This window comes from Canis lupus, chromosome 15 (assembly GCF_011100685.1).
Source record: "Canis lupus familiaris isolate Mischka breed German Shepherd chromosome 15, alternate assembly UU_Cfam_GSD_1.0, whole genome shotgun sequence".
In the NCBI taxonomy this organism is placed as follows: domain Eukaryota; kingdom Metazoa; phylum Chordata; class Mammalia; order Carnivora; family Canidae; genus Canis; species Canis lupus.
Window position 1 is genome coordinate 6,336,758 of NC_049236.1, and position 22,720 is coordinate 6,359,477.

The 22,720-nt window shown below is 42.6% G+C and overlaps 1 protein-coding gene across 5 annotated transcripts in view; it reads right to left on the reverse strand.

Annotated features, from left to right (window-relative positions):
• The window catches only part of AGO1 (argonaute RISC component 1), a 36,605-nt gene that overhangs the window by 6,133 nt on the left and 7,752 nt on the right, over positions 1-22,720 (reverse strand). For 2 of the 5 annotated variants that reach the window (XR_005370173.1, XM_038557920.1), the window contains exons 3-18: positions 21,788-21,927; positions 21,173-21,354; positions 20,640-20,776; positions 20,281-20,415; positions 20,044-20,131; positions 19,286-19,433; positions 15,430-15,549; positions 14,932-15,063; positions 14,670-14,803; positions 10,993-11,177; positions 5,031-5,190; positions 4,756-4,846; positions 3,301-3,495; positions 1,497-1,631; positions 854-955; positions 118-317 (exon numbers count right to left, since the gene is read on the reverse strand). Coding sequence is in view for 4 of the 5 variants with exons in the window: in XM_038557920.1 (XP_038413848.1) it covers positions 118-317; positions 854-955; positions 1,497-1,631; positions 3,301-3,495; positions 4,756-4,846; positions 5,031-5,190; positions 10,993-11,177; positions 14,670-14,803; positions 14,932-15,063; positions 15,430-15,549; positions 19,286-19,433; positions 20,044-20,131; positions 20,281-20,415; positions 20,640-20,776; positions 21,173-21,354; positions 21,788-21,927 (2,284 nt within the window). In the remaining variant the exon portion in view is untranslated. The remainder of the gene's footprint in view (positions 1-117; positions 318-853; positions 956-1,496; positions 1,632-3,300; positions 3,496-4,755; positions 4,847-5,030; positions 5,191-10,992; positions 11,178-14,669; positions 14,804-14,931; positions 15,064-15,429; positions 15,550-19,285; positions 19,434-20,043; positions 20,132-20,280; positions 20,416-20,639; positions 20,777-21,172; positions 21,355-21,787; positions 21,928-22,720) is intronic. The other 3 variants (XM_038557923.1, XM_038557922.1, XM_038557921.1) reach the window with 3 other exon arrangements.

Consider the following 22,720-nt stretch of genomic DNA (forward strand, 5'->3'; position numbering starts at 1 on the left):
ATGAGCCCAAAGATACCATATTATATAATATTCATTTCCTTCTGCCCAAGGAAAGTTGAGAGGATCTAGTACCAGAGGCTGATGCTAAAGGAAAGCCACCTTGATCCTAGGCCTCACCTGTCATGTTCCTTGTCCACTAGGTGGTATCGTGCCCGGAAAGCCACCAGGCGGGCATAGTAGGCAGGTGCTGGGATAGAGACGGAGCGTGTGCATCGTACGTAAGTGTGGCACAGCTGGTACGTCAAGATCTGGAGCTCATCCGCTGTGAAACGGTTGTCATCCCAAAGGACATAGTAATGTGATGGTCGGCTGGTGCCCTGGGAAGATAGGAAGGTGAGGGGGCCCCAGGTTGGGCAGAAGGGATGGCCAATGCTAAGGAATAGGATCACTATTAAGAGTGTGGTGGGGGATCCCTGGGTGGCTCAGCAGTTCAGCACCTGCCTTCCGCCCAGGGCGTGATCCTGGAGTCCTGGGATGGAGTTCCACATAGGACTCCCTGCATGGAGCCTGCTTCTCTCTCTGCCTGTATCTCTGCCTCTGTGTGTGTATGTGTGTGTATGTGTGTGTGTGTGCATCTCATGAATAAATAAATAAAATCTTTAAAAAAAAAAAAAAGGAGTGTGATTGGGTTGGAAGACGCACACACAAAGCTACCTATGTCACAAAATACCCTTGTTACGGGCAATCCTGCTTAAGATGCTCAAAATGTACTTCTGTTCATATACGCTAAAAGCTTATTAAGAGAATAATCCTGTTCTGAATGCCCTCAGTGACACCTGATATATTTTAGAGACAATGGGAATAATCAATTCATTTTTGACCCATTGGAAACCCCTGGACATAGCCCGGCTACCTGGATGCCTGCATGGCTGCACAGATAGAAGTCGAACTCAAATGGGTGGGTGATGTTGGTGTCCACAGTTGTCCCAGCTGGGATGTTACCACTCTTCCCAATCTGTATAGAGACAAAGACAACCAAGATCCCAAGATCCCAAGGTCTGCCTGGCCCACCAGAATCTCAAAAGTAAAGCAGAAGTTGCTGTTCCTAGAGGATATTAGATATTAAAATAATGGGCTTCTACTGTCACACAGACCTGATTTTACCATTCATTAGCTGTGTGACTTTAGCAAGTCATTTAACTTTTTTGAGGTTAAACTGGAGGTAATAATACCTACCTCACAGGGCTGCTGTGAGGAAGACACCTCGTACAGTGTCTGACATATAACAGAACTTCAATAAATAGTACTTCTCTTTTCTTCTCTGGGAGCTGGTCTATAGAGGGGTCTACAGGTGAGGGAGCTAGGAGGAAGGAGCCGGACTATAAAGGCAGGAGGGGACAAAAGGAAAAAAGGGAAGGACAAGAGCTGGGGGAAGGGGCCAGAGACAACAGACAAACCAAGGATTAAATCCCCAAATTTATCTCAAGGGCTTTTTCCATATTAAGAGAAGGGACACAGGATAAGGGTATGAGTGGCTTCCTCAATCTCTTACTCACTCGTTCATTCTTGTCAGCACAAAAAAGGCGGGTATGATGGCGTTTCTGCACTACAATGTAAGTGATCCCAGGCTGGTAGTCCTTTTCCAGTTTGATGCAGGCATCACGAATGGCCAGCAGCTCATAGTGCAGGATCTAGGCACGAGTGAGAAGGGAGACAAAGAGACATATAGCTTCTCCTAAGTCACATCTGTGTGAACTACGAGGTTGCCATTTGTATATGGCTTTTTGCTCAGTCTCTTTATAAGCTGACACCCAACCATCACAGATGACAGAGCCTTCCTGTAAAATTTGTCTTATACTCAGTTGCCATGATATGTTGCTAAAAAACCTTGGTTGGGAGGCTGGCATCAGCAGAGAGCACTCACCTGGTTCATATATAAAAAGACACAGAACCAAAGTACACAGACATCACTAATATCACAATGCCCAAAGTAAGGTCAATTTCAGAATCAGGAGGATAATAGGAATTCCCCCTGAGCTCTAAGAGCAGACAGTGCTGAGATCACCAGAGAAGAGCAGACACATAGTTCAGGAATTGATACAGAAGGAGTAGATGAATTCAGTCCTACAAAGAAGCAGGATTATAAGAAAATGGGCTAAAGAAGAACCCACAAGTAAATAACCATAGGCAATAGTTGCCTTGTGGCCTTAGAAGTCAGATATAGGGAGTCAAAACTGTATGGTAGAAAATGGACGGAATGGAAATCAATTAGAACTAGGTTTAAACCCAAGCTTTATTCAGTTATATTCCTATTAGCAAGCTGCTTAACCTCCTAAGTCTCATTTTCTCCACATCTACTAAAGTTAGCCTCACAAAACTGTTGTGAAAAGTGTAACAGATTAATTAAGTAAAAGTATAAAAAACCTAGTAGGGGCTTAATAACTCCTGATTGCTTTGCTAAGCAGTTTGAATTTTATCCCAAGACTATGTGAAGCTACTAGACATTCCTGAACAGAAAAATGATAGTATAAATTTGTCTGCTGTTTTAGGGAAGACTGGATGACTTAGAGAAAACTGAGAAATGGATGAGAGCATAAACTCAAATCACACCAATTTGTCTGAATCCCAGTTCCACCATTGTTTAGCTTGGTTGACACTGAAGATATCATTTAACATTTCCAAGCCTCAAGTTTCATCATCTGTCAAATGGGATAATTATTATTTCATAGAGTTTTTCTAACCATTAAGTAGAACACATATGAAGTGCTTACCACAATTCATAGTACATAAGAGGTGCTCAATAAATAACAGCTGTATTAATATTAAGTGGTAGTCAAGGAAACCAGTTCATTATATACTCTGAACAACAGAATATGAAGACTTGGCAGGGACAAAGAATAGGAGGAACATTCTGAAGGAAGCTCAACAGCAGTAATTCTCAAAGTGTGACCTCCAACCAGCAGCATCACCTATGTAGGAACTTGTCAACTACAAATCCTAGGAGCACCTGGGTGGCTCATTCAGTTAAGTATCTGCTTTTGGTTCCGGTCATGATCCTGGGGCCCTGGGATCAAATCCCACATCAGGCTCCCTTCTCGGTGGGGAGCCTGCTTCTCCTTTTCCCTCTATCACTCCCCCTACTCGTGCTCTGTCTCTATCTCAAATAAATAAGATCTTAAAAAAAAAAAAAAAGGAACTATAAATTCTAGGGACCATCCTAGGCCTTACTGCCATTTAGCAAAGCTCTCAAAGTACCACCTCCCAATGCCAATAGCTTTAAAAAAGGGAGCAGTACTCTCTGCACCCATTAGGCCCTTTGGCCCCAATGTGAAGGTTTTCTTCACCTACTTTGGGCCCTACCTGGGGGAGCTGGCCTTCAGGAACCCCATCTCGGTAGAAGATGATGCGGGTAGGCTTGAAGCGGGTAGACTTGTAGAACTGGATGAGCAGCTCACGCACCATGTAGGATAAGTCTTCAATGATCTCCTGCCGGGGTCGCTGCACCCGCACAGTAGCACAGTAACGGCTGGGGTGGGCATCCATACTGCCTACCACCTAACAATCAAAGAGGCAGGATCAGCCTCCAGAACTTCCACCCTCCCAACACTGTTAGGATGTGGATTTGGGGAAGGCTTCTTAGCAAGAAAACTATGCAATCAAATTAGTAGGGTTTTGGATACAATGAGTCCTGGTTTCAATCTCTATCATGCATGCAGAAGTTATTTAATCCATCTGATCTTCTTTTTCCTCTCAAATAGATAAGAATGCCACCTGCTTACAGTGCTACTCCTTGCAGGGATGCCTGGGTGGCTCATGGGTGAGCATCTGCCTTTGGCTCAGGGCATGATCCCAGAGTTCTGGGATCGAATCCTGCATTGGGCTCCCTGCGGGGAGCCTGCTTCTCCCTCCACCTATGTCTCTGCCTCTCTCTGTGTCTCTCATGAAAAAATAAGTAAAATCTTCTATAAAATTAAATTAAAAAAAATAAAACACCTTGCATAAGACCTAGCCCACAGTAAGTACTTGGTAAGTTCGATTTTCTTACCCCTTGCAGGAGGGTAATGTGAAGGTCTGGCACTACCAACTCAAAGAGCTACAAGTTTGTCCTTTTCTCAATTTAAGTACTAATCTACCCAGTAATCACAATGAAGAGTGTTCCTGCAGGAGGTAGGAGTAATATCATTTTCAAAGGGGACGTGGCCAGAGCCTAGGATGGACGGCCACAAGGAAAACAAGGATAAGCATAGCATAGTATTTACCTGCATTTACTGTGATTAGCCCCGTTTGCCTAGAGAAATGTGAGGGTTGAGAAAAGAGAAGTGGGAAGAAAGGCCTGATCCCTAGCAATTCAGAAGCCCCTAGGGATGGGGAGCAGAGAAGCTAGAGAGGGATTGGAAAGACAACTAATCTATTAGATGGATCAGGGGTAGGGATGGGGAAGAGGAAAGAACAGTCAGTCCCAGCAACTAGGTAACCACGTTAAAAAGGATTTCAGAGAAGAGATATGGTCTTTCCTATATCCCAAAAGTGGGCATGGAGAGAGAGAGAGAAATTTGAACACAGAGCAAGAGTGATGGAGACTGGTCAAAGTCTCTGGCCACCGCCTACACTCTCACTGCTCTCTCTGAAAAACAGATACCATACAGAGTTAGTTTAATGAAGATACCAAGGGAGTGGTTAATGGGGATGATCAGCTGGAAAAAAAGTTTTTATGAAGGGTCAAGCATCAGAGCTGAGGCAAGGATATTATGTGCAGTCTTCGAAGCTCAGAGCTAAAATGAGAACCTTAAGAAGAAGCTGGAGAGTATCACTCACTGCTGTGATAGAAGGTTTTTTCCCATCCCCTGCTGGGGGGTGTGTAACATCTGCTCCCAGGAATATCACTGGCTGTTGAAAGACGGCAGAGCTAAACAAAGAAGAGAAAACAAATGGTGAGGAGTTGGATCTTCTCTTCCTGGCACCATCTAGTACCCATTTTGGTCATCTCTCCCTTGTGTCTGATTCACTCTGCCTGGCCAGAGTCCTATCGTTTTGACAATCCCCAACATGGTACCTTGCTTGACGGGGCAAGTGGGCAACAGAGATCATACCGCTGGTGTGGGACTAGGATGTTGTTAATGCCACCAAGTTTGACATTGATCTTCAGGCAGAGGTTGGATAGAGTCTGAGGCGAGGTCTTGACCACATTCTTCACTTGCACACACTGTGTAGCCATTCCCAAAAGTGTATCTCCAACACGTTTCACTTCAGCTATAAGCAGGGAGAGAAGTAATTAGTGCGTTCAACAAATATTTACTGAATGCCGATTAGATGTCAGGCAGGATATAAGAAGGTAAGAATACAGTGATAACCAGAAACATAGAGTCCCTAATCATAGTGGTTACTGTCTAGTGACTAATCTAAAAATCATGAGAAGTACAACAATGATAAATGCTACAATAAAAAACTTCATGAAGGTATGAGAGCATATATCAGGGGATAATAACCCAGCCAGGAAAGGACTAAATAATGATAAAAATGAAACCCAGTGGTGGAAAATCATTAGAAGAGGGGTGGAGTTGGGAGAGCATTCCAACCAGAGGGAACGGATGCAAAAATGCACTCTGATAGGAGTTCTGCTTGAGAAACTGAAAAGCTGGGTAGCCCGGGTGGCTCAGTGGTTTAGCGCCACCTTCAGCCCAAGGCGTGATCCTGGAGACTCGGGATCGAGACCCATGTCGGGCTCCCTCCTGCATGGAGCCTGCTTCTCCCTCTGCCTGTGTCTTTGCCTCTCTATCTCTCTCTGTCTCTCATGAATAAATAAAATCTTAAAAAAATTTTGAGAGAGAGAGAGAGAGAGAGAGATAGAGAAACTGAAAAGCCAAAGTAACTAAAAAGGAAAGTAAAGGACAAATTGAACACCAATAAAAAATAAATTTATTATTAAAAAAAAAAAAAAGGGAAAGTAAAGGAACCATGGTGTAAGAGAAAGAATGTGGCTATCAGACTGACCTAAGCAAGAACTGAGGGTTGCTTATACTAAGAAGACAGTTACTTAAGATAGAAAGAAACAAACAGGTTCAATAGAGATTTAAGGGACTCAGAGATGATAAAAAGAATTTTTATGGATAAATTTCAAGTTTCTAGCTTTTGTAATAAAACAGGTCATAAATTATTTTGAAACCTTTTGAGTTTGAAGTGCTTTTTGGTTATCCCAGTGAGGATGTCAATTAGGTAATGAGAATAGTAGTTTAAAGTGCAAAAGCAGTCTGAAAGGACATGCAAATGTGTTAGATATTTTGTACAGAGGGTAATTAAAGGCATGATCTTGATGAGATCATCAAGGAAGAGAACAGCTGAAAGGAGGAAGGCTTAGACCTGAATCTTGAGGAACCTCCAGCATTTGCAGAACAATTAAGAAGATGAGTCTGCAAAAGAGAAATATCCAGAGAACTAGGAGGAAGACAGAGTTGTATCATGAACACCAAGGAAAATGAGAGTTTCAAGGAACAAGTGTTCAACTAAGTCAAATGCTACTAAGAGATCTAGTAAAATAAGGACTAGAAATGTCCTTTGTTTTGTTTTTTTAGTAGCCTCTATGCCCATCATGAAGCCCTAATGCAGGGCTTAAACTCATGATGGTGAGATCAAGACCTGGGCTGAGATCAAGAGTCAGACACTTAGCTGACTGAGCCACCCACGTGCCCCAGAGATATCCTTTGAATTTATCATTACAGAAGAAATTAATGTTTAGAGGCAAAAACTATTTTGCTGATACAAAGTGCCAAGGTGGAGATGTGGGATCAATGAAAGATTTAGTATGTTTTCGATGAGAGAGACCTGAACATATTTAAAAAGCTTAAAGGATCATTTCCACTATCAAGAGAGACAGAGTAGTTAGTGGCCAACCAATGCCTCTGCAGATAAAATTCAGAAAAGCCAGACAAAATACAGAAATCATCTTTTGAAGGCAGCAGAGAGGTGCTGAGACAAGAACTAAAGAGACAAAAACTCCAGAGAGGAAGAGAATCTCACCAAGTTGAGCTATCTTCTGCAGCTGCTTTTTGCTAATTCTAGATGTGGACAAGAGGCTGAGATTCTAAGCTTTGCACAAGCAGAAGAACCACTGCCAGGGGACAGAGAAAGCAAGAGTTTCTGGAAGAGACAGACGAATTCTAAATGTGAAAGGTCAAAACACATACATACATTTATTTAAAAGAAAACATAGACTACTATCTTACGATCTTGGGATTTCTTAAAAAGGACACAGAAATTACTAATCATAAAGAAAAAATATTATACAAATTGGAGTACATTAAAATTTTAAATTTCTGTTCAACAAAAGACTCCCATTAAGAAAGTAAAAAGGCAAGTCACAGAGAAGATATATGTATGTATATCTTCTGTATGTATATATAATACGCATACATATTAAATAAAGGAATTATAAATCAGTAAGAAATCAATCACCTATAAATCAGTAAGAAAAAGGTAGTTAAGGCAACAAAAAGAAAAGGGAAAGACTTGAACAGGCACTTTACAAAGGAGCCTAGTGAAATGGCCAATAAACATATAAAAAGACACCAAACTTTATTAATCATCAGAGAAATTCTATTAAAAGCACAACACATGGGACGCCCTGGTGGATCAGCAGTTGAGCATCTGCCTTTGGCTCAGGGCATGGTCCCAGGGTCCTGGGATCGAGTTCCACGTTGGGCTCCCTGCGAGGAACCTGCTTCTCCCTCCGCCTATGTCTCTGCCTCTCTCTGTGTCTCTCATGAATAAATAAATAAAATCTTAAATAAAATTTAAAAAAAGGAACACACACACAAAAAGCACAAAACAGTACCACTAGACACCATAAAAATGGCTAAAATGAAAGAAACAATACCAAATTTGGTAAGAGTAAAGCATCTATAATTCACATACAATGCTGGTAGAAGTGTAAACTATATAATCAAAATTCCTCCTAGGTATACAACCAATGGAAATGAAAATATATATGCTCAAACAGTATGTATAAGAATATATGCAGAGGCATTATTTAAAACAGTAAAAGCAAAAAAAAAAAAACAGTAAAAGCTGGAAACAACACAAATCTGCATTGATAGTAGAATGGATAAACACATCTAAATTATGTTACATAATGTTAACATTATGTAACAAACTAAACAAACATGGATGAACTCACAAACATAATGTTGAGTGAAAGCCAGACACACCAAAAGTACATAATAAATGATTCATTTACATAAAGTTCAAAGACTGTCAAAATGAATCTATGGCACTAAAAGCCAAAAGTGATTACCACTGATAGGAAGCTGTAGTGACTAGAAGCCTGAGGTGGTGGTCATGTTTTGCTCCCAAAACTGGGTACTGGTCACCCTGCTGTGACTTTTTGTAAAAATTCACAGAACTGAACTCTAGATACTCTAGATTTCTAGATGTATACTACAATAAAAAGTCTACATTTTTAAAAAAGGATAATAGTACCGATTTAGTGGAGAGGAAAGAGTTAAATATAAAGCACAGGGTGAGATATGGCACCAGATTCGAAATGGACAAATGTGACACTGTCCCCTTCTACACTCTCAGGGCAACCACAATGCAACTGGATCTTGCTCTGTTTGGCCTCCAAGAAGGCAAGGTAAGGGTCGTAAGAGGAGCAGTTAGATTCTTCTAATCTGCTGGCTTAATTCCTAGGCAACTGTCTTCATTGTCCAAGTGGTATATAGTCAAGGAAGAGAATGTAAGTAGAAGAAACCCAAGGTCCTGATCAAGGTTAAAACTTGACAGAGGTAAAGCATCACTGAGCCCAGGGTGGGGAAATCTCTAAGTGAGCACTGCCTTCCTCAGGCATACTGCAAAGTAAGGTACTCCCCAGGTAAGCCAATAATGGATTCTCCCTTTAATGAAAGGAACTAGAAATGTGGATAATTACTCAAAGCAGTTCTAAAAAGTATCCTTAGTTTGCATCCAAGGATATCGATTAAAGGCCTAGAGACATGGATTGGAGGTTAATCAACTTCTCTCCATTATCAATTACTGAATATGACGTCAGTGGAAGGCTTTACCTTAGATTCATACGTGCAGATGGAAGAAGGTTTCAGAGCAAAAGATCTACTCGACTCTCAAAATAATATCAAAGAAGGCAGCAACTGATCAACAGCCTGATAAAATTTCCAAAGGAATCTGGAAAGATTTATCCTCTAGGTAGGATGGTAAAAGATGGCTTCCAGAAATAAGTATATTTAGATTGAGGCCTGATGGATAGAATTTTAAGGGCAATATGGGCAATAAGAAGAAGATTACTTAAGATATTCTAGAAAAAGGCAAATGATGTAAGCAAAGCCAGAGACTAGAAAGCACAGGCAAAAAAATAAGCATGTAAAGTATCTCCGATGTGCCAGGCACTGGGTTAGATGTTGCTTGTTATATAATTAATCCATGACTCAGAAAGGTTAGCTAATTTGTATTAATAAACTGGCATAGCCAGGACTAAAATCCATTTCTTTCTAATTCCAGAACAAGTGATGTTTCCAGTATATGTGGCAAAGGGACAATACAAGATAAAGCTGAAAAGGTTTAATTAAGATCAGGGCCCTGAAAAATTGTTATTTTGTGAATTCATCCAATGAAGTTTTTTGGGGGAGTAGTCACAAAAGGTCTCATCCAGTAAATGAGAAATCTTTCTTATTCAAGAGAATATATCTTAAGACTGTAAAAAAGAAGAAGGTGAAGATGGAGTAAAGAGAACACAGACTGCCTCCAGAGTTTGGGAGAAGGTACCCAGAAGCAATTACAATGCCAAATACAGAAGACGTAAAGACAAAAGCTTACTAATAAAGACAGAAAAGAAGCTACTAAAGAGTTGTCCAGGGGTGGGGGGGGGGGGAAGGGTAGGGGAAAAAAAAGAGTTGCCCACCAAAACACATCATAAGAGCAGAGACTACATCTGTTTTCTTCACCAATGTATTTAGGACCTAGCATAGTGTTTCACACATAGTAAGTGATAAATAAATGCTTATAGAAGGAAGAAAGGTCAAAGGGACAGATGGGAGTGGCAGAGGTCAAGGGTTGGACCAAGATTTAATAATACATTATAACATATTAATAAGAGGTGATGACTTTAAGCAACTGAAATAAATGAAAATTTCACTAGAATATAAAGATAGAGAAGGCAGGGTATAGAGACCTGGAAAATACCAAGCGTATCTGGTAATGACAAAATAAAACGAGACAGAGAAAATCAAGAGAAGTGAGAAAGGTCACCGATGGGTCTCTGTGGGTGAAGTTTCAGAGAAAGTCAGAGGTAAGACAGATGAAAGGAGTAAGCAGCTAGTGAGGAAGTGGGTCTAGAAAATGTGGAGAACTCTTTCAAAAAGTATGATGAAGAAAAACAAAAAAATAAGAAGACAAAAAGTAAAGGAGATGGCCTGACTGGTAACATTCTCTTGGATGGGGAATCTGAACAAGTTTGAGGGATAAAGGGTACGAAGTCCCACAAGTGGCAGGATGAGATGGGAACAAGAGCATATATGGGTTGAACCAGGAAAGTGGAGGGACACCTCTTTCTTTCAAACAGGAGAGGTGCTGGGAAAACAGTAAAAGAATTGAGCCATATATATATGTATATATATATATATATATACATATATATATATGTAGTCGGACCTACTCTTAAAAGTGGGAGAAAAAGAAAACTTCTCGGAAAGTCCAAGTCATTCCCAAGCAACAGACAACTTCTAGAACCACCACAATTTCTGCCTGAGTATACTGCACAATGTCCTACACCCTCCTAGGGGTAGGAAGGAATCTGGACTGACCCATATCTGTGTTTGGCTCAGCTTAGCCTGGCATTAAGACCAGCACATAGAGGACCCCAGTAAATGTTACTAGGATGGAGTGTGAGCAGGTAAGCGCAACCTGGGATAACTCAATGGCTCACACGGGCTAATATTTCTCCTTCAAAAGGAATACCGACGTTAAGGAAGAACTCTGACTAGAGCAAAGAACCCACAGGACCCTCCAGGGAGTCCTATCTTCATTATCATTGTCCCCAGAGAACTGTACCATACACTGGCGTCTTCCCTGGCAGGATGACGATAATGAGCTGCAGCCCTGAGTAGGTGTTCTTGAGATGCCGGAACATGGGCTCCACGCTGTCTGCCCCCTGTGCGTATTTGCAGAAGCAAGGCTGGCCCTGGATGGGCATCCCTGCATCCTTGGAAATCTTCCGCAGCTGGTCTGTGAAGTTCCTGCAGCACAAGTATGGTCATGACAGGAGATAATGAGTCCCACTTTAATTCTTCTGAACAAATGCCTCCATTTTAGGTACCTAGCACTATGATAGCCACTGAGACATTCTGAGATAAATGAGACATGATCACAGCCAATATAAAAAACCACATTTAAAAGTTGAGAAGGACAAAATCAAGCTTGCTAAGTATTCAATGGTACAGGCAGAGAGCCAAGGGAAGGGACCTGTGGGAATTCTGAGTCCCTCCCTTGTCCCACTCAAGTAGCTGATTCCTGTGCACGAAGTCTGTAGCAACAGGCAAATGCCTGAGAGAAAGGTCTCTGCTCATATTAAAATAAGCTCCAACAGTGATCAGAACACAGGAAGTGCTCAGTAAAAATCAGCTCCCTCTTCTCCTGTTAGGCTGATTCTTTGTAGCCTAACAGCAAAGAGAAAAAAAAAAATTAGGATTTTATATGAAAGAGAGCATGCAAGCATGAGCGGTAAGAAGAGGAGAGGGAGAATTAGTTTCCACTGAGCAGGGAGCTGACCTGGGGCTCCATCCCAGGGCTCCAGGATCATGACCCAGAGCTGAAGGCAAATGGTTTAATGGATTGAGCCACCTAGGTGCCCTCCTAAGAGCAAATAATTAAACAAAGCTTTTTTCCTTTGGCTTTAGGGCTTTACCCTAGGAAAGGAAGACAAAGTTGGAAGAAAGGGTACACATACAGTAGTAGATTTAAGAAATCAAGCTATATAAATATGATGACAGACTGAAATGAACAGCAGGAAATTTAACTTGTGAAAATCATACATTTAGATTAAAAGCAATACACAAATAGAGAATAAAAGCAATTATCTAGGGGACATTTTATAGCATATAAATACCAAAATGATAGATTCAAAAGTCTATGTAGTAAGAAAATATTTCGTCAAATATTTACTACAAATAAATAAATAAATAAATAAATAAATAAATAAATAATAAAAAAGGCAAACACAAGATAAATACAATATGATACTGTTGTGTAAAATGTAAAATCTCTTAAGGGGTGCCTCGGTGGCACAGTCAGTTGAATATCTGACTCTTGGTTTTGGCTCAGGCTGTAGGGTCAAGCCTGGAGTCAGGCTCCATACTCAGCTTTGGAGTCTGCTTGGGCTTCTCTCTCCCTCTCCCTCTGCCCTGGCACCCTCCTCCCACCCAGTGGGCTCTCTCTTTCTCTAAAATAAGTAAATAAATCTTTTAAAAATTGGGATCCCTGGGTGGCGCAGCGGTTTAGCGCCTGCCTTTGGCCCAGGGCGTGATCCTGGAGACCCGGGATCGAATCCCACGTCGGGCTCCCGGTGCATGGAGCCTGCTTCTCCCTCTGCCTATGTCTCTGCCTCTCTCTCTCTCTCTCTCTCTGTGTGTGACTATCATAAATAAATAAATAATTTTTAAAAAATCTTTTAAAAATCTTATAAATCATTTGTATGTAGGTATATAAAACATATAAATTATATGGAAGGTCACATTTCATGACAGTGGCTGCATCCGAAAAGAGGAATAGAATGAGGCTGGAGGATATAAAGGAACAACAAATTTAATCAGTCAAATTTAGTTAAGTGGGTCTCTACTGCAAAGGAAGTGGTATTCCCAATTTTCTCTCTCCACTAGATCACACTTGGCATGCTGTGTCCTGTGCTGGGGGCCAGGTGTTGAAAGAAGTCTAGAATGGGCAAGATTTTGAAATCCTCTCCTAAACGTGATACAGTTGAGGTAAGAGAATTTCTTTAGCCAGAAGGAAAATTCTGAGGACCCTAGGACTTCATCCAATCCCAATTACCAATTTCTCCACCTCCACAGTCATCTTCACTTCTCCCTGTCTCACTAGAGGATGCCTTTTCCTGTGCTCTGGAGCCCATCCCCTCACACACCTGTAGGAACTTCATTCTATTTCCAGTTTCTCTCAGTTCTTACTCTCAGCCTCTGTTCACTATGTACATTCTCCCTGGACAATCTCATCCACGGCCATACCTGAAGACTCCCAGATTTTAATCTTTAGCCCAGAACCAAACAATCTAACTCAGTACCACTGACCCAGGTGAACAAGTCATATTCTTATTCCTTGCATCTGGGGATCACTGATGAACAGACTCACAACTCCAAGATTCTAGGTTTATCAGTTTCTGTACCCCAAAAAAGCTAAAACAATGGATTGTTTCTCAAGAGAACTGAACAGGGAAAGAACCTGGGAATAAGAGAGAAGCACACAGGGAACAGAGCTACCAGCAAGCTGACACAAAGGCGGATGGCTGGGAGCCTTTCCAATATTGCTAAGGACCAGTTCTTCAATAGTAGGTCAAGGCTACGAGTGGCATGACCTAAATGGCGGTAAAACCCCCCAAACCCAGGAAAGGGACAAAAGGAACTCATTTGAAAGAAACCAGAAGTGTGATGGTGGTAGTTGTGGGTCTGTGGAGGGACAGGAGAGATGCACAGGGAGGGCAGTCAGAATTCCCACAATCATCAGGTGCTGATCCTGTAACTAATTCTTATAAAAACCCCAAGACCAGCTGAACCTGCCAGGACACACAGCTGTTATCCTCATCAATACCCAAAGTGGTCAGCTCCACCAACTTTTCCTCAGCCTAGGTGTGCACTGATCCTACTCTGGATCCAGAGAGAATAAGAAGACATCACTTCAAAAGACTACGCGAACTACTTACTCAACTGTACACTTAGGGGGGTTAATTTTGCGGTATTTGGAACATCTCAATTAAAAAAAGACTGCAGGGGGTCAGTTATTTCTTTACTATTCATTCATTCACTCAAGACCATTACTCCCCTAACATGCTCCTTTAAACCATTTGGCTCTACTATTTTCTTCATTGTTGTCATCTATTCCTAGCCCCTCAGCCTCAGGTAGCTAAGAGGCCCTTACAACTCCTGTTCATCTAATTCAAGTCACTTGGACCTGAATGAACAAATTCTGTGTATGGGAGAGGACAGCTCAGAGAACCAACTGAGCTTTTGTTTCCAATGAGGAATACAAGCTTTGAAGCCTCAGATCTGATTCAATCCCAACTCTGACACTTTCTTCATATGCAAACCTTGTACAAGGTACTCTTTGAGTCTCAGTCTCCTGAAAATGGAAATACCACCACCTACTCACTGTGAAGATGAGAGAAGAGAACAAAAATTAGGTAGAATGTTGGTTTAACATTATAGTCATCACTACTACTATTTATTTCCAATGTTAGTAATTATAACAGTAACTCAGGCCTCCCTTAGGAGATTCATGCCCTAAATCATCATCTCTGACACAAATACAGCTCCTTAGTGAGATTTCTGACCACAGATGGACAGAAAAGGAACAGCGAGAAGTTTGAGCCAGAAAGCACAGGGAAGCAAGGTCAAGAGTCAGAAAGAAGAGACCACAAGCTGAATCTTGGCCCCCTGTGGGTAATGGAAGGTAGGCAGCTCTGGGGTCCTTCCCACCCTTCCACCCATAAACCCAACCCTCCTTACTTGAGCACCTCTTCTCGACACTGTTTTTGGGGTGCAAAGCAGGCGATGGCCCAGACTTTGATCTCAATCCCATTGTAGAACTGCTTCCCTCGCATGTCCCAGACACCTTGATTAGGTGTGGCAATGGCCCGATTCTGGGGATAGGAAGAGCGGGTGCCCAGGTGAGCCTCAGTAGAGCCAGGTAAGTAGAGGGGCAAAAGCCCCTGGCTATACAACCCAATTCCCCCTCCCATATGCCCCAGAGATGTTGTCTGGCCCTGACCCTGCTCACCCGGCCGCCGTACTGCAAGATGGGCGCCGGCAGCACTCGCCCTGTCACCTCCGTCATGTCATCCTTCACTTTGATCCCAAATTCCTGGATGTAGGGATCTAGGTTGTAGCTGGCATTCTTCATCTGCAAGATAAAAGAAGGAGATGTCAGGGGAGCAGCAGCTTGGCAATACTGCTCACCCTCTAGGTCCCAAGGAGAAAGCCCTGAAGAGCAGCTGGGGCTGGAAAGTAATAGCCCTAAAAAAGGGGGGAAAGTGGAAAATGAAGTAAGTGGGAGTGGATAACACAGGGAAGTAATACTGGAGGGAAAAAGAAATAGGAAGCCAAGTAGCTACAGGGTCAAGAAACAAGAGCAGTCCTATGGAATCCCAGGCAACAAATCCAGACTTGTGTTCTCCTGAGGATCCTGCCAAGGCAGAAAAGCATCTATGCTATCAGGGGCCCCAATGACTGAGCAACCAAGCATACATTTCTCTGCAGCCCTACTGACCAGGCGGCTAATCTCCTCCTGTCTGTCTGGGGCCGACCTAGCTGTAGCCTTTATCATGGTCGAAGTCTGGTTGTCGGTCAACTTCTTAATGCAGCGCTGCCCAGCCACAATGTTACAGACCTGAGGAAACGAGAAGGACAGGTAGCTCTGGCTTGAGTACAGTCCATCCTGTACCCAGAGCCCCACAATAAGGGAGGAGATCTTGGCTGTCAGCCCTGGGAAGGAGACTGCAAAATCTCTTGTGCAGAGACAGGTAAGTTAGAAAATATCCTGCAATACGAAAGGCAATACAGCCACTCTGTCATTAACAGATTGGGATCCAGAGCCAGATCTGGGCTCAGGTCTCATGTTAACTGGGGAGAACAGTAACAATCTCATAGGGTTGTTCGGAGACTAAATAAAATAAAGCACTTAAAGGACTGAGAATAGTTCTAAAACACAGTCAACAGTAAACTCTAACATAAATTATTATTTACCAAAGGACCCAGCATGGAGCTCTTCTGAATAGTAAAAACTCAAGATACACAAACTGGATTCCTAAGGTAGTAGATAGCTAGCTCTTCAATGATGACAAGCATTCAGTTACTCCCCTGCAACCTACCAGGGGAACTAGGGATGGCTCTTAACTTGAGCCCTAACCTACAAATGATCACTAAGCTCTTGGACCACAGAAATCACGGTCTCCGTTGGCTGACAGCATCCTTCATTGGTGTGAGGGACATCTTGCCATGCATTCCTGTTTTGAGCCCAAGAGAACACAATGGAGATCAGAAAAGATTTTCTAGTGATAAACAAGTCTTCCATTCCCCAAAATACTATATTCAGAATGCTGGGTATGGGAAGCCTTTTGGCAGAGTAGAGAGTGCCAGTAATTTGCAAAGACTTGAGTCTGAAGCCCACGCTTGCCATTTCCAAGTGATTTACCTTGGGCAGATCTCGTAACTACTCTGAAACTCTGCTTCTTTAATTTCAGTCATGGGATAAAACATTGGCTGTCTATGAAGTTGCTGTGAGGGGTTAGAGAAAATGAAATATGTGACTTGTTCCCATAGGGCCAACACTATCTAAGTACTGGTTTTCCTTCTAATTTCCAAAGTTCATTTTTTATTTCCAAGATTCATTTTGAACAATGGTAAGGAAAACCACCCTGCCCTTAACCTCACATGCTCTTAAATTCCATATCCCAAAGAATATACAAATTACAGATTCAATCAATAAAAATCCTTAATTGTTAGAATTTATATGGTTGTACTCTTAAAAGCAGCTTAAAGTTGTAGCACTCTTGAGAGATGATTTCAGCTACAGAATCAACATTAGGAAAAAAACTAAAGCAGGGATGTGGAGAAAATGGAACCCTTGTACACTGCTGGTAAGAATGTGAAATAGTACAGCCACTGTGGAAAACAATATGGTGATTCCACAAAAAATTAAACACACAATTATGATACGATTCAGTAAATCCACATCTGAGTATGTAGTGAAAGTAGGGATTAGAACAAATATCTGTACGCCTATATTCACAGCAGCATTATTTATTATAGCTAAAAAAGAGGAAGCAACCTAAGTTGTCAATCAATGAATGAATGGATAAAAAAATGTGGTAATATGTGTACAACAGAGTATTATTTCACCTTAAAAAGGAAGAAAATTCTGACACATGCTAAAATATAATAAGCCTTGAAGACATTATGCTAAATGGAATGTGCCAGTCAAAAAAAGACAATTATATAATTCCATTCATATGAAATGTCCAAAATAGACAAATACACAGAGACAAAAATAGATTAGTGATTACAAAGGGCTGATTGGTGGAGAGAAGGAGTGTAAGTGACTACTATTGGGATGGGTTGTCTTTTGGAGATGACATAATGTTTTAGAATTAGATAATAGTGATTGTTATACAATTCTGAATATACTAAAAACCACTGAATTGTACACTTCCTAAGAGGATAAATGTTATGGTATGTGAACTATTATCTTGATAAAGTTATTCTAAAAAACAAAACAAAACAAAAACCCTGCCTGGCTATAATAGCCTACATGATTTGACCCTGCACCTCTCTCCAAATTCATCCCCTATTACTTTTCCCCCTCCTATACCACACACCAGCCACTATGGCCTTCTGGGTATCTTAAAAAATCCAACCTCCCTACTGCTTTAGAGCCTTTGTACTTACTATTTTCCTCCTGCCTGGAAGACTCTTCCTTTGGGTTATTACGAGGTGGTTTCTATCTCATAATTTAAGACTCAAATGTCTCCTAAGAGAGGCCTTCCTTGACCATAATAACTAAAGTGGCTCTCCAATCCCCTCCTCCCTTATTTGTCCCCTTAATCTTTTATTATTCTTTTATCACTTAAAACTATCTGACACTCTCTTATTTATCTATTTATTGTCTATCTCCCCCCTTCTAAAAACGATAATAAGAATAAAAATATGTCATTATGTAAATTATTCACCTTGGAAATTAATGTTTCAACAGAAGTAATGTTAATTTGCTAAAAAAAATCTCAGCTTGCAGTAATATTAACTAAACGCCCATCTACTTAGCTGGGGTTGTCCCTAAGGACTCCCGTTTACACCTCAAGAGAACATACTGTCTTCATCCCACTTTCCATGCATCAACACCTATTAACTAAAGTCAGAGTTCTTGGGTTTTGGGATCTTATCTCCCCTCAGCCTAATTTCCTTCTGGTTAGTTCTGAAATCCCAGAAGCTCACATAAGGCTTGAACTTTATAGTCCCAGCTATCTGACTCCTGCCATGAGAACAAAGAGTAAGATGTTATTCTAGGCTAGTGCGTCTCCAAATTTAATGTTCACATGAATCCTTCTTTGGATTCTGTTAAAAACTACTGACTCAATAGTTCTAGGTGGAACCTGAGATTCCACATGTCAAACAAGTTCCACTTAGGTAATGCCTGTTGCTGTTGGTCTACTGAACACACTTTGAGTAGTACTGGTCTAAACAATGAAGAAGTCAGCAGTGGTTTCTCATTAGACATCTTAGCTAGTGTATACCAAATCAAATACAGCCCAATGGTTCTGCATTTGTATTCTATGACTTAAATAATATTATTATTCTTTAATTGCAGGATTTCAAAGGTCTGCTAAAGCATAAAAACATGGCAAATCTTGGGGCTAAAACTTCTTCAAAAGAAACACACTGATGGGGGATCCCTGGGTGGCTCAGCGTTTTGGCGCCTGCCTTTGGCCCAGGGCATGATCCTGGAGTCCCAGGATTAAGTCCCACATCAGGCTTCCTGCATGGAGCCTGCTTCTCCTCTCTCTCTTCCTCTCTCTCTCTCTGTGTCTCTCATGAATAAATAAAATCTTAAAAAAAAATTAAATTAAAAAAAAAACACAGTGTGTTCCAGAAACATACTAATTATCACATTGATAACATGAATAGGACTCACATTATAGCTAAAATGTATCTCCATTTTCTGGAAAATAAGGTATACTTGTATTTCTAGGTCATTTAGGATCCCCAGCTCCAGATAAGGTTAAGAGAAATTAAAAATCAGGATAGGGTACGATAAATAAAAATTAAAATGAATGTAGATATCTGAAATCTCGGTCCTGAACAAACTAATTATTTATTAAACATAAATACAGCTTTCACCTCTGCCTGGCAGTCCTAAAAGAACTTGAGAGCAGTATAGGATCTAACAAAAGAAATTAACAGGTTAAGAATGAGGCCTGCAGTTCACTGAATGACCTCATACCTCTCAGAATGTCAATTTTCCAAACTTCAAAATGGGAATGAGAGATTACGAATGGAAGAAGAGACCTCTGATGATCTGTGTGCAGGTACAATACTTGTTCTCCAGCCCAGCCATTACTTGGCAGCCTCACCTCTAGGGGCAGGTAGGTATGCTTTTGTTCCTGGCCAACTTGCAGGCAGGGCAGGTGGGGATACTTGAGCTGAAGGTTGTATTTCTGCTTGAAATACTGTGCCACTGTGCACTCCACAGTCTGTCCACTCTCCAGCTGCAAGGGAAACCTGTTTGGGGGAGGGGAAGGAAGTGTCAGAGCTCAGCATTTAATGCCCTCGCTTTAGACTTAGAACCATGGGAAGCCCCAGACTTGTCTTCATCCCTATCCAGCCTCTTTGAGCACTTCCACTCATGGGAAAACAGGCAATACAGGGCTCCCAGAGTGAAGCTAAAGATGTGAGAAGTTCCACAACACTGAAGACCATAACTGACTCATCTGCATTTCTAGTGCTAAGCATAAAGTCTAACACACAGCAGGCACTCATAGCCCAGTAGTCTGAGGTCAGGAAGGTGGATGGAATCAATGACAGCTTCCCAAAGGCCTAGTCCAGGAGCCCTGCTTTCTTTTTCAGGAGGAGTAACAGGCTGTGAGAGAGAGATCCTAACACTTACAGAACTGACATACCAGCCAGGGTAAGACTCTTGTTCTAGAGGAAAGGCAGTAAAAATGGTAAGGAGAGTACCAAGGATCTGGGAAGTTTGGAGGAGGGATAAACTCTCACAGATTATCTTCAAAAACAGGGCTCATCCTTAGGGATGGTAGGGGTCAGGGAAGGGAAAGGAGCGAAAGGAGTATGTTGGCATATCAGCGTATGGCTCAGCAGCCTGTCAACTCACGTCTGGTGGCTGGCAGGGCGGCGGGTAACATTACACACTCGGTATTTCCTCTTCATCTGTCCACAGTGGGTCACTTCCACCTTTAGGCCTGGGACACACACACTGCTTGTCAGGGTTGGAAAAGGCTGCTCATGTGCCCAGGCTTGGCCTCTCCCCTGAACATATCCCAAGGGGATCTCCTTTTAGGACTGAAGAGAAAGTAGTGCCATTCCCTTCCCCACCTGGTTGGGTCCTCACCTTTGATCTCCTTGGTGAAACGCACACGCTGAGAGTCCGTGAGGGGCTTAGGCTGCTCATCTATGTTTCTGATGTCCAGCACCTCACACATGAACTCAATCACCGGCTGCGCCTTGTAGAAGGCAGTGGCTGAGACTGTGGGGACAGGGTGGGTATAGCTCAGCTCAGGTTCGGTCTTCCAGAATAAATGGAGGCACTGCTCTTTACACCCTCTTCCTTATAGGGTATTGGGGTGGGGGAGGGGTCCCAGGGCTATAGGGATTAGACTAGGAGTGTGGTTGCAGAGCTGGGAGGGATGAGGCTGGGAGTGTGGTCACTGGACTCAGGGTGCCCCTGGCTCCATAGCTCTCCCCACTCACCATCAATGTTGAGCATCATCTTCCACATGGCAGGGCGCACAGACTGGTGAAAGCCGAACCAGACCTCGCGCCCACCCCCCAGCGGGTGGTAGTAGCCCTCAGGCGGTGAGAAGAAGGAGCGGCCCACGGGGGTGTACCTGGCAGGGACAGGCAGAGAACTGGTCCCTCGGGCACAGGCCCCCACCCTGTGAGGCATCCTGGGCACGGAGGAGCCCTGGCCTGGAAGGCAGGACACCAGGGCTTTAATTCCAGCTCTGATCTTTTACTGGTTTTATGACTGACCTTGTGCAAGTCTATCCTTTCTCTGTCCCGCAGGGACAGATGGGGTAGAGGTCCAAAGAGATCTATAAGGGACAGGGCCGAGGCTTTAAACACCTAAATGTAAATGCATACTGCTTGGCATATGCCAGGGCTTCAACAAATGTTTTACTTGAAAGGCATACACTGTGGGACTTTATTATGTGCTCTTCCCCTCCTCCCCACACAGCAGTTTTGCCAAGACTAGTAGCCCAGATACTAACTACACCCAGTACCTCATGGATGCCAGATGCCTCATGGCGACATCCAGGGCTTGCACAGACTCCAAGGGAACAGGGATCTGGCCACTGACAAGGGCCTCATGCAGCATGCGCCAGCTAACAATAGCTAGCCATTTGATGGAGACCTTGAAGATTCGATCCTTCCCTTCCCCAGGGATTGTCACCTCAAAGTCAACCTTCAGAAGAAAGGAGTAAAGGATTGCTAGTGCGTTCCCACAGTCCAACATTCCTTCCCCCTGCCTTAGCTGTCCTCCACCACACGGATTTGCCAAGAATCTGCTCCTGAAACTGACAGGGGCTCTCACAATGAAGATTTCAGAGGAAATCCAGCCCCTTAGGCTGTAGCCACCTTAGTTGAGTACTGCTATCCCTCTCGGTCTAGCAGAAAGTCCTTCAGGTCTCTTTTAAGTCTAATCTCAGTCCATCTGGGACAGGGACAGACATACAGTAGGCTAAATAAACATCAGCATCTACTCATCCCTCACCCTAAAACACACTTTCTCATCATAAAAGATGAAGGAATTTCTGGACTGCCCGGCTCCAAAGAGGCCTACATGAGTTCTGACCCACCTCAGACCACTAACAGGTCTAGCCTGACTCCCGGCTTACCCGTTCATTGCCAATGGGCAGGGCTGTGACAGTGTAAATGTTCTTCTTTCCATCATACACAGGCTTGCGATCACCAAAGATCTGAGGCTTGAAATGCTGGACCATGTACTCCACCACTTCCCTGCAGGGACAGGAGCAGCCTGTGGAAACTGAGAGACTACTCGGAGCTCTTGGAAGCAACTCGGTGTTCAAATAACGGCCATCCCCTCCTAGCAGCCACTCTAATCTCATCTACTCTATGGTAGCATTTCTCAAACATCAACGTTCATATGAATCAACTGGAGATTTTATTAAAATGCAGATTCTAATTCAGGTCTAGAGCAGAGCCTGAAATGCTACAGTTCTAACAAGCTACCAAGAGATGCTTCTGGTTCTCAGATCACCAAGGCTCTAAAGGATCTGAAAGAGTAGGTACAAGTGACTTCTGAGCAGAGGGGGAGGCAGAGAGGAAAAATGCTTATTCCCAGGGTCTATGTAGAATCAGGAATAGAATCCAGGCTATTCCAATCCCCAAGCTGAGACATAAAAAAGGTAGAGGAGGTAAAGATATGAATTGGAATAGGAATAAACTGTGGAAGAACCCCATCTCTTTTACCTCTCTGAACCCCTTAGTCCCGCCACCCCATTACCACTCCATTATAATCTTTTTCTTGATTTTACTTCCTGTCCTCTGCCACTAAGATCCCAGAGTGTCCATCTAACCTTCAAAATACCATCCCATCCAATTATCTGACCTCTTCACTTTCTAAACAAAAGCTCTTGAATGTTACTGGACCTCTTCACTTTCTAAAGCAAAGCTCTTCACTTTCTAAACCTCTTCACTTTCTAAACAAAAGCTCTTGAAAACTACTGGATAAAAAGACTCAAATTGTACATTGTAAGCAACTGTAAACAAATGGTTTCGATCCCAATTAGGCTTTAGTGCTATCAAGC